Genomic DNA, 11934 nt, shown 5'->3' with positions numbered 1-11934 from the left:
ATCCTATACCTTCTTACGGAAGATAACGCCGAGCGTGCTTTAATCGTTCCCTGGACAGTTCAACACTGCCATCACCAGCATCAACTTCACGCCATCACCAGCGTCAACTTCCCGACTGCCTGAAACAGCTGTGCGCTCAGGGGGCTGCCCACGCGGTTAGGACGCTGGGCCTGGGATTAGCAGGGCTTACGCCTCGTCTTTCCTGTAGCCTTTTGTTAAAATCTGATTTCTCTGACCTTTCTTTCTGATTGACACCTGTGCATCAGGCAGGGCGCAACAGCAGGGCTGGGGGGCTGTGCCTTCTGTGCCAGCAAAGCTGACTCCTACACCGTGCCCACCGGCCTGACTCACCTCTCTGGCCCAGGAAGCGGAGGTCTGCAGACTCAGGGCACTTGGCCAAGGTCACACACGGAGGAGTGATCGGGGCACTCGAACCCAGTCTGCTTGGCCCTTGGAGTCCAAGTTCCTGCTCCCCAACCCTTTTCCACCTCCTAAGGTCAATCAAAGGCTGGGCGTGGCCAGGCTGCTGTGGGTCTGAGGCCGCCAGTCTCTGTGGGCTGGTGGGCAGTGCCGAGCGCTGCCAGCCAGGCACAGGGTGGAGCCAGCCGGCATGGGGCGTGCACCCTCTGGCTAGCGTGGCATTTCTAGTATGCTTTGCCCTCCTGCCGCCCAGATCTCCCTTCGGGGCTGCAGATCCCCGAGGCGCGTGCTGCCTCTCCTGTGCGCAGGCGTGAGCCTTAGTGCGTGGAGTCCAGCCCATTCCAGCTGCTGCGGGCAGCTCTGCTTCCTTCCCTCTGCGACTGGGTCCACATTCCAGGTGGCCAGGGGGCTGATGAGCAGCGTGTGTAAGGGAGGCCCTTATTAAGCCACAATGCACAGTGCCCGACACTGGCTTACAACAGTTTCCCATCTTCACAGAGGCGAACAGCGCACTCACGATGGTAAAGCCCGACCGCCCGCCGGACTTTTCCCCCAGGCTTGCTTTCCTCGGTCCAAGCTTTCCCAGCAATCGTCGGTGACACCAGGAGAGTTTTTAGCGACTTCACGCACACCTGCCGGCCTGTCCTGGGGACGTATCAAAAGGGGCGGAGCTCGGTGCGTGCAGCCTGGCTCTCGAGACAGGCCCCCTTCCGCTCTGCAGCCCCTGCTCCCACAGCCACCACGCAGGGAGGCCAGTGAACCTCTGTGCACCAGTGACACCAGTCCCGCAGATTCTACAGGGTTAGGAGCAGGCTTTGTCAGGGAGAAAACTAGTAAGCCAGATTACTCTAAAGTACGCATCAAAGGGATTAAAAATCCGGGAAAGGCAGAGCTCCGAGTCTGTCTAATCTGTCTTCTGGGCTGACGTAGGCCTGAGTTCCGCACCAGCTGTGTTAGGCGGTGGCACGGCCCTCCCAGCCCCACCACACGTGCTGCTTTTGCGAAGTCAGGTCCCGGCACTTTAGGGAGATGTGTTCCTTCCAACGCTTTATTGCTTACTGGAGACTTACTGATACATCGAGAAGGCCTTCTTTCTATTTGAGTAAAGTAAACACGCAGCTAATTCAACTACAAAACAAACCTGGGAGAAAACTGGAGATGCAATGTAAAACGATGGGTATAAAACACGAGAAATGTGGAAATACTCCAAACTGTCGTTCAGTAATTCCAGCCGCTCCTTAGGGAACCTTTGTACAAACAGACACAGCCCCACGGAAAGGAGAAATGACAGATCCCCACGCACACACTGTTGTGTGTGTAAGTTGACTGCACGGCGGAAATGGCATACAATGAGAAAATGCAAAGTGTAAAAGTTCCATGGTGTTTTACCACGCAGAAACCTAACAGCACCATCAGAGCATGACACATTGTAACTTTTTCAATCTATTTACTGAGCGCTGTCCCACGGGACTTCCTGTGGGGGTGGGAAGGGTCCAGTGTGGGAGCTGTTGGACGCCTCTCCCTGCCCAGACACCTGCTAACGCCGCCTTGCCTGGACTCAGGGTCTCTGTAGATTACTACAGTGAGGCTGAGTGAGATTAAGGGAGGCTATGAATTCAGTGTCCACACTGAAGGGAGCAAGCTGGCACCCAGGTTTCAGACTTGCGGGTTCCAGAACAGGGAGAGGATCAGTGCCTGTCATTCTGAGCTACGCAGGGGGTGATGATTTGTCAGGGCGGCCCCACAAATGTGGCCAGTGAGGCTGAGGGACTGAATTTTGATGATCAACTTAAATTAAATTAAATAGACACATATGGCTACTGGCTATCTTACTGGACAGGGTGGCTTTATCAGTCTCCTACTGTAATCTTACAAACCCAAACCCTACACTGAATTGATTCTTTTAATCAAAACTGAGAATAAATCGTACTGTTAATAAAGGGCCCAAATGCACTGCCTGTTTATAAACTCACATTTTCACACAGACTGCTTTAAAAGTCAATAAAGTAACAGTTAGCTTCCAAATAGTAGTCTGGTCCCCTCTCAGTATTAAGATACCCTGGACAAGCACATAAAACTGTTCACAACCAACTGAGCGGAGAGCCTTCAGCTCTGAATTCACAAACCTAAATGCTGTTTTTCTTGTTTCGCGATCAAAAAGCTCCACCAGTCGAGAGATGTTTCAGACATCTGAATACTGCATTAACAAAGTGCGATGAATACAGCTCATGCAGTATTCATGAGTTCTCATTTAACGCTAATTAAATAAAGAAATAAAAGCGAACACCCTGGCCCAGACTGGCGAGCACAAGAAACTAAGGTTCAGGGGAAAATTCAATCCCAAATCACAGTTGAACGACACAAGTTAGGAGTACACCATTTATACTTTTTTCTTGTGACAGCTTTAACCTGCAACACTGCAGTGGGTTGACTAGCCATTTTTATACTGCACATTTAATGATCAAAGAAACAAAGCATTTGTGCTGGTCACTAGTAGTCTGCTTTAAGCATGGCAGCCCAGTGAGGCTGGCCCTTCCCACGGGAGCTGGAACACTCCCTGTGCCCGCACGGACACCCCACACCCTCACGTTTGCCACTGCGGGGCTTCTGAGGGCGCTCGGACGTGGCGCCGCTCCTTCACGCCGCAGGGGAGGAGAGGTGCCGGACACGGGAACAGCCTGCTGTGAAGCGCTGAGGGAGTAAAAATTTGGGGACAAACATTCAGTAACTTTCATTCTTGGTCTCATTTGAAATAGTTCATGGGATAATTTTTCTGGATAGCGCTGGACTGAAGATATGAACTGTGACAGCTAAAAATTTTAGATTTTAAAAAGCAAACAAATGTAGCCAATCACAGGAATAAGATTACAACACAGCCTTCCCAGTAAACCGATTTTAAAGACTTGTTCCCTAAAGAATCAGTGAATTAGAACCTTAAGTCATTTTAAATAACCTTGTCTTTTTAAAGAGGTACTTTATTTATTTATTTATTTATTTGGTACAGTTATAGACAGAGAGAGGTCTTCCATCCACTAGTTTACTCCCAAATGACCACAATGGCTGGAGCCAGGCCGTTCCAAAGCCAGGAGCCAGGAGCTTCTTCCTGTCTCCCACGTGAGTGCAGGGGCCCAAGCACTTGGGCCATCTTCTGCTGCTTTCCCAGGCCATAGCAGAGAGCTGGATCAGAAGAGGAACAGCCAGGACACAAACCAGCGCCCATGTGGGATGCCGGCACTGCTGCTATGCCACAGTGCTGGCCCCCAAATAACCTTAAGCTTTTAAATAAGACATTTCACTGGAAATTCTAGAGGTTTCCAAACTGTAGAAACAGTAGGGTAGGTCTCCCAGAAAACAGGTAGTGGATTGGATGAGGAGAGGAGAGGCACTAACTTTTAAAAGCTACATATTTTCTGAAACTTCGGATAAGAAATAATTCCTACTGCCAGCAAAAGGCAAAAGGAACTGGGAAATGAGGGCCAAGAATAATGGTACTGTAGCAGGATTCGTGCACGTAGACAAGACACCAAGGCCTTCTAACAGGAAGTAGTCTTTTATCATTTATGCCTGCATAAGGCCCAGGTGGAATTTCTCATCCAAAAGCATGAGCCCAGAAGAAAGAGGGCTATTTCCTTATATATGGTTTTAGCCCCCTCGTCTCCCTTTTATGGTCACATGCATACAGTTGATTGGATGTTCTCATGTCCCATGGTGGCCACAGAAACTGATACAATACTGCGCATGCACACACAGTTACTGATGTTTTTTCCACACACTGAGCCCTGTGCGACATGTCTGGCAAAGGTTAACAGCATCCCTGGCGCTAACACGCAGGAACCCAAGCAGACAGCAACTCCACAAGCAAGCAGGTAACAACTACATTTCGGTCCCAGGGCAGGCTCCTCCCTTCCTCTTCTGACCTTGGGGAGGCCTCCACCACAACTCTAATCGTGCCAGTTAGAAATAAGTTAAGACAAAGGCCTCTGCCACAGCACGCGTGTCAGCCCGCGTGGGTGCTGACGTCACAGCGCAGGCTGGGCGGTGGGCCAGTAAGGGCCCAGTCTCTGGTTCACAGAGGGCGCTCTCCTGCCGTGTCCTTACGTGCTGGACTCACACCAGAGCTCTCCAGAACCCCTTCAACGATCACCTCCCAGGGTCCCGTCTTCCACCACCACCACTGTGGGGGGAAAGACTTCAGCACATGAACCAGGGGGACCCAGACTTAGCTGGAGCACCAAGTGCTGCACAGGACTAGTAGGAAACTGTTTTACGGCCATTACAACTCCAGCTACCTGTAAGGAGGGGCCAAAGTTTGAAGCCTTCTTTCCTAAAACCTAACAGACACAGTGTTCTTGCAGGCAGTAGAACTGTATTCTTCCTCATTCATTTTCATGTTCAGAGTACATTAAGATATCCACAGGATATTAAGCAGATGAAAAATATGCATAGTGTAATTCCATTTTAAATCAACACACACACATATCTGTAAGTAGAACAAAGTTCGAAAGCACATACAACCAGCTGGCACCTCAGCTCACTAGGCTAATCTTCTGCCTGTGGCGCCAGTACCCTGGGTTCTAGTCCCAGTTGCTCCTCTTCCAGTCCAGTTCTCTGCTGTGACCTGGGAAGGCAGTGGAGGATGGCCCAAGTCTTTGGGCCCTGCACCTGCATGGGGGACCAGGAGGAAGCACCTGGCTCCTGGCTTCGGATCGGTGCAGCGCCGGCCGTAGCAGCCATTTGGGGGGTGAACCAACGAAAGGAAGACCTTTCTCTCTGTCTCTCTCTCTCACTGTAACTCTGCATGTCAAAAAAAAAAAAAAAAAAAAAAAAAAAAAAGAAAGAAAGCACATACAACCAAAACCTAAGTGGTCGCCAGTCGTGGTGGTGGGCACTGGTCCTCTTTCCACATGGTCTAAATGTTCCTGAAGAGCACTATTTTAAATAAGAAAATTAAGAAAGCTTCTGCTCTCAAAAAAAAAAAATACACTGGTGAGAATTATAGCCAATATTTAAGTCACTGGGAAACAGGATTCCTTGTATCACCAACTGGAATTCTCTAAAATGTAAAAAGAACAGTAGTAACCATAGGCCACAAATACACTGCGGACTATTAGGAACAATCAAGACCCGCCTTTGCTATTTTTTTGATGTACCTGAAAGACAAGAGTTGGAGAGAGAAGGTAGAGGGGAGAGGATCTTCCATCCACTGTCCACTCCCCCTGATGGCACAATGGCCAGCTGGGCCAAGCTGAAGCCAGGAGACTGGAGCTCAGCCCAGGTCCCCCGTATGGCTGGCAAGGGCCCAGGTACACCTTCTGTTGCCTCTGCAGGTGATTAGCAGGCAACTGGAGTGGAAGTGGAGCAGCTCGGACTTGAAACAGAGCTCATCTCAGATACCAGCATCGCAGAGGCACCTTAACCTGCTGCACAACGCCAGCCCAATATTCTTAGAAATTTCTCTGTAAAATGAACTGTGTAAGAGAAATTACATTTGAGTTAGCTACCTAGGTTCTACTTTAAATCCCTTTATTGGGGGGAACATTCTATTCCCCAATTTATCTTGTGAAAAAGGTAGATTTTTGGTTAAAGTGAGATTTATTTCACTCTATTCCTGAGGAAGAGAGATCCCCATCTTTGATCTAGGGAAGCCAGTGGTGTCGCCCTCCAATTACTGAAAATCAAATTTCACACCTCACGTAGCCCATGCTTTGCTGCTGTTCCTGACGTGTTTACCCTAAGTGAAATGCATGCCGGAACCCACAGGACGAAACATGCGTTTCTGAAGCAGTAACCAGCAGGAGCCACTGTGGATAGAAACAGCTTTATTTTTTATGTTCAAGCTTTATCAAACAGATTGTTGAAAAAGCATACACAGGAGCAGAAAATAACCTCCCACAATCAAACCCGCGTTGCCTCCGAGTCTCCGGTTTTCATTTAGAAAACAGTACCCACTTGAATAATTCCCAATTCAAACATTTCCAATTGTTTCTACTGCATTTCTTCTTTAAGTGAACAACACTTTAGTTAGCTGCATCAACGTATCCCCCACCTTCATCCATACAGAAATAATGCCTATAAAGTAAATCATATACTGTTCAGGAAGGTTCTTTTCCATAATAGATTCTGCTATGCATGAGAGACCTCACAAAGGAAGAAAAATAGGGAGGCTGTTTGAAAGCAAACATACACAATAACTTCTTATCTAAATAATTTTAATCAAATGAATAATATACTCATCTGATAATAGCCTGTATCTCTTAGAATATAAAAAAGTGCTCAGATTACATTTAATAAAAATAATGCAAATCTCACAGAACTGAAATAATTTAAGTATGACTGCAGCTTGAGGAAGCAACATCGCGTCTCTGTACCCAGGACAGAGAGGCAGGGAACTCATGTGGACTCAGAAGGGGACCCCAACACCAAGACTGCAACCGCAAAGCCCCTACCTAAGACACCAACTGTCCTTGAGAGTGAGTCCTTCGATGAAAGCCACTGATGGAAGATCTGATCTCAGCTGGGCTCTGTTAACCAACAAAGTCAGGCGCCTTTCCTGACTGTCCCTTCTGGCCCAAGGTCAGCACTCACTCGGGACTCAGAACAAGAGTGTCTTTTGAAGACACCCTGACGCCAGGATCAATATCTTATCTATCTACTCTCCAACAAAACAGAGCTGAAGCCCTCCAGGCCAGGCCACTCGGAAGCCTCATGGGGCCGACAGAGGACGCCACCCTCAGGGACACGGCAGCCACTCCGAGAGGGATGATGAGCCACCGGCTGCTGAGGAAACCAGAGCTGTGGAAAGACGCCGGGGTCGGGTTTTCTCTTCCTGTGCCACTCCACACGCCGGCCGAAGGGCAGGGTGGGAGGTACTGTCACCCAGCTGGGGATGTCCACTTGGACAGCCAGATGCCAAGGGTACCAAGGACGGATCCCTCCCTGTGTCAGTGAGAGAGACTCTTACTTCCAAGTTCCTCTCATCTCAGGATGTTCCTCACTCACTGCTAGGACACAGCACAGCGTGGTTTCCACTGGGAGCAAAAGCGCACGTGTGCCCGCGTGTGTTCTCTTTCCTCTCTCTGAGTGCTGGGAGGGCCTGAGACAGTTCTACGTTTTTATTTACACTTTTTAACTTTACTTGCTTACAATATCACTTTTATAATAATCATAAAATGAAGCCATCTTCATTTTTGAGGGAAAAAGAAATATTTCATAGATTCTGAAGGCAGTTTCAAGTCAGTCTCTTAAATGGTTTGGGAAATTATTTCTGAAAAATCAAAACTCCAAAAAAATGTAAAATCGCTGTGATCAGAGTAACAGCTTTATTCAGTAATCCATCCCCAGTTAGCAAAGTGCCCGGCGAGCGGCAGCTGTCCCTCTCTCTGTCTCTCACACACACATGTGCACACAGACTAAGAGTCTGCTTGGATGTTGAATTTGTAGAAATATGATTTTTAAAATAACTGTTTTATGATCCTTCCCTTTTTTGTAGCTAGCTGAAGGTTATTTGCTTTTTTTGAAGGTTATTTTCTAAAGTTTCACCAAAATTCAGTGCATTGTGGAGAAAAGATTAAAATCAGTAGTGAGATTCAAACTATTAAGTTTTATAATATGGCTTTGAGAAAGAGTAAGCGAGAGAAAACAGGAAAACGGACGTAAGGTAGCCAAACGGGCGGCAGAAGGGATCGGTGTGTCGTGCCGCCAGCACAGCCTGACTGGACCCAGAACTGACATGTCTGATTCTCCTCCCCAACCCAGCTCAGCCCTGCAACCTGACAGGGACCCAAGCTGAATGGGCGAAGGGCTCGACAACAGAGCTGGAGGAAGAAGGGGCCGGCCTCTCCTTCCCATCACTAGAGGAAGCATCAGCTGACTCTCAAATCAGACAAGGAACACACGGCTCTGCCTCCTTGCTCGGAGCACGTGTGCTGCACGACCCCCACTTACTGAAACGGGAGCTTTGGCACAGCTGCAACAGTCAGGCACCAGCTCCTGCCGCAGTGACCAAAGACAAGCGCTCTGGGCTCGCAGGGAGGAAAACTGGCGTCCATTTCCCTTGGGTGAGGCTTAGATCAAGGCAGGAACCAATACTGTTCTCTAAAAACTCCCATTTCTTAGATTTTTAGAAAGAGGAAAAATGTAATACGTAACTAGGGGATTACAGGTGTTAGTGTCCCAGCTGGGGGGCTTGTGCGAGTAGCCGCTGCGGCCGGAGGAGAGCAGAGGTCAGCAGGACGCCTGGCACAGGCCGGCCCAGTGCCAGCACGAGACCCTTCTGAACGCCTGCCCCTTCTTCCCACGCTCTCTGTGAAACCATCGAGTAAGAGGCTGGCAGCGACTCAACATGAACACGGAGGGACGGACGGCACAGCTCCGTGCTCCGGAGGAGACAAGCAGGCTTTCCACCCTGTCGCCACCCCGAAGGGTTCCGAGCACAGAGCATACACCGCTGCTCTAAGTGCACGGGAGGAGAGCTTTGCTGTAATTTCACAGGACACAGAAACCACAGCTGTGATTACAGGACTTGGATTCACATCTTAATTTTACTTTCCAAAATATCAACAAGAGAAATTTAGCATATCTTGCTCCAGAAACAAACTTCCAAAATGATAAACCCTGATTATAAGGCTAGATCATAACACATTTTTAAAATCCTTATATGAACCATGAGATCCACACAAATACATCGCCACAAAATATCTTAGAAAAGCCATGAGACAGTGAAAGTCAAAGTCCACGGTGCGGCCGCGCGCCGCCCTCAGCTCCGGAACAGCAGCATCCGCTCGGAGCAGGCCTGCCCCACCAGGCTGGCGTACTGCAGCACGGCGGCCTCCTCACTCCGGTCCTTCCGCTGCCTCCTGTAAACCCCGTAGGGCATGATGGCCTTCTTGTGGAACACCTGCAGGCGGTCGGGCTCCTTACTGCGGCCCTCGTCCACTGCAACGACAGGAAAAAGGGAGTCAGAAGAAGGCACGGTCAACCACCCATCTCCTAATTTAAAGAATTCAGTTAGAAATGTAAAGTTGGAACACCATGTGCAACTGCAGACGTGGGGCACGGGCATGGGGGTGGGGCAAGTCGGCAACACCTGCCCACGGAAGGCAGCAACGCCCTGTGCGCAGCTGCAGGCTCACGGGGAGCGGAGGAACCGCGTGCAACGAGCGTCTCTGCACCTTTATCACCCGCGGACACAGGACGCAGCTCACGGCATCCAGCACCTTCCTTGGGCCTGACTGGAATCTGTGCCCCTCAGTGCCAACACGCTGTCTGAAGCGTTAGCCCCTGCTTTAGCTGACTCGGCCGTTCGGGTGACCGGGTCTGGGCGACAGGAAGGCAAGTTCTCAGCTAAGAGGACAGATACAGCAGGTGTGGAAGACGTGGTGGGGACCACCGGTGATGGGTCCTCCTCTGTGGGTGACAGAACCCCGGGTCTGTCACGGCACAAGGCCTGCAGGAAGCAAGCCTGCTTCCCAGCCTTCCCCGCAGCCGCCTGTGGCCTCCTGACCCAGTCCTGGCCAACGGGATTCAAGTGGGAAGAGTTCTGGGGGAGCTTCCAGGAATCTTTTCAAAAGGGCAGCTGCCCCATGCCTTTGGCCCGGGCTCCTAGCTTCCATCTTGGAGCTTGAGGTTAAGAGCTTGCCCTGGTTCAGCGAAAACCAAAGCTGAAGGAACCTGATACTGAAGACTGCATGGGACAAAACCATGGGCTGCCTGCGTCCAGACATTTCGTGCTTAAGCCAATATTATGTTAGGCTTCTCTTACTGGCAGTTGTTCCTAATCCTAACTAAAGAAATTACTAAAATTACATTAACCCAGGAAGTCTACCTGTTAGAACCATCCTACAGTCATGGTTCTCAAACCTAACTACATACTGGATTCCTTTTATTTTCCATTTATTTAAGAGCGGGAGAGGGAGAGGGGGAGGAGAGGGAGCGGAAAGGGAGGACCCTTCCATCTGCTGGCTCACTCCCCAAAGCCCCCAAGGAGCCAGAACTCCCATGTGGGAGGCTCGGACCCATCTACTGGAGCCATGACTGCTGCCTGCCAGTGCGTGCATTAGCAGGAGGCTGGAGCCAGGCGCTGGAGCCAGGGACTGGACCCAGGCTCTGATGTGTGATGTGGGCACCTTAACGCTCGGCTCCACACCCGCTCCCTCAGGAACCTTTCAAAATGCCAACACTCGGATCCCCTCCCCCAGACTTCCTCCTTCACAGCTGGTCTGAGTGGAACCCGCGTGTCGGCCACCACGGGACACATCCACTCATGGCTCTTGGGTGTTCTGTGAGAAGAGCGCTACTATAAACAAAGTGGTTGCTTTAAAGGCTGGCTTAGGCATTTCAGCCTTTTCTAAACTGGATCTCCTGGAAATGAAGTCGCCGCGTCAGCTTCTTGCCCTGGAAGCGGACAGAGCCGCTCTAGGAGACCCCGAGTCTCCCCGTCAGGAGCTTGTCCTGATGTCAGTGAGCATCTTCCCAGTGAGCACCTTCCTGGGTGCCCACCTCGCACAAGGCTCTATGTTTTGAGTATTTAAATAACAGCCATTATTATTTTATTACCGAAGCAACAAATATTACAAGTTTATTCTTCCTCAATTGTTGATTTCTCTAAAGGGATATTAATTAATTCAGAGAAACCATCTAAGAGTGGCTTTAGAAGAGACAGAAGGACCCTGACCCCTGTCCACTGCAGGCCCAACTCCAAGGTCAGCGGTCTCCATCATCCCAGAGATGGTGAGACGGGGCACCTCAGATGACTACATTCCGTGCCTGCTCAGAGGGCCCTCGCAGGGGATGGAAGCGAATCATGAAACCAAGAAGGTCTGCACCGAGAAAGCAGCACATTCTTTCATTTACAACCCGCCTGGGGAGGCCAAGGGGGACGGGCCCCAGCACAGGACCCTCATGTCCACAGAGCTGTGTGCCCGTGTGGACTAAGGGGAAGAAGGACACACACTGGTAGGGCTGTTCCCACCCCAGTCCTGCCTGCCCTCTGCCCGTCCTGGCACTGACTCCTACAGGCTGGTCTCCGGCAGGCTCAGCCCTGCAGGAGACGGGAGCTGCCCAGAACCTGTCCTTTGTCTTCCTGGGCTCTGCCTTTCGGCAGCAGCTCCCGCTGTTCTCGGGGGGCTCGGGGGGCTCTGGCCCCGCGTCCCCTCTGCGCCTCAGCACAGCGGGTAGCTCCCGTCGCTGACCTCTGGGTTGCCTCTCTGGCCCTGTCTGCCTCGTGGCACCACCGTAGCCTGTTATCACCGGTACCCTGCATGACACTTTCTCTGCTATAAAAACGTGGTTTCCACTTACCTACTTAGATCCTGATACACGTGTCAATATCAAAATATGTGCGATTTCTTACAAATTACTTCACCCAACCAGAGTAGAAAATCCGTGTACTCTAAGACACCTAAATAGTTAGCATTTGCTGGGCTATCCCTCACCAGGGTCAGTGACAAAAGGAAAGGCAGCGCTCGGGTCGCCGCCATCAGCTCCGGGCCCTTTGCTGTGACCAGGGGAGACAGC

At 50.4% G+C, this 11934-nt stretch overlaps 1 protein-coding gene across 21 annotated transcripts in view; it reads right to left on the bottom strand.

The window, feature by feature from the left end:
* Positions 1 to 6222: 6222 nt before the first annotated feature.
* The window catches only part of ATE1 (arginyltransferase 1), a 183020-nt gene continuing 177308 nt past the window's right edge, over positions 6223 to 11934 (bottom strand). For 17 of the 21 annotated variants that reach the window (XM_070057113.2, XM_089313907.1, XM_051824254.3 and 14 more), the window contains one exon: positions 6223 to 9354. In XM_070057113.2, the coding sequence (XP_069913214.1) occupies positions 9176 to 9354 (179 nt within the window). In that variant the 3' untranslated portion in view covers positions 6223 to 9175. The remainder of the gene's footprint in view (positions 9355 to 11934) is intronic. The other 4 variants (XM_089313934.1, XM_089313932.1, XM_089313931.1 and 1 more) reach the window with 1 other exon arrangement.

This window comes from Oryctolagus cuniculus, chromosome 15 (assembly GCF_051225735.1).
Source record: "Oryctolagus cuniculus isolate XC-2025 breed Fujian yellow rabbit chromosome 15, ASM5122573v1, whole genome shotgun sequence".
Classification (NCBI taxonomy): domain Eukaryota; kingdom Metazoa; phylum Chordata; class Mammalia; order Lagomorpha; family Leporidae; genus Oryctolagus; species Oryctolagus cuniculus.
Note: the sequence above shows the minus strand (reverse complement) of the source record. Positions and strands in the feature narration are given on the sequence as shown.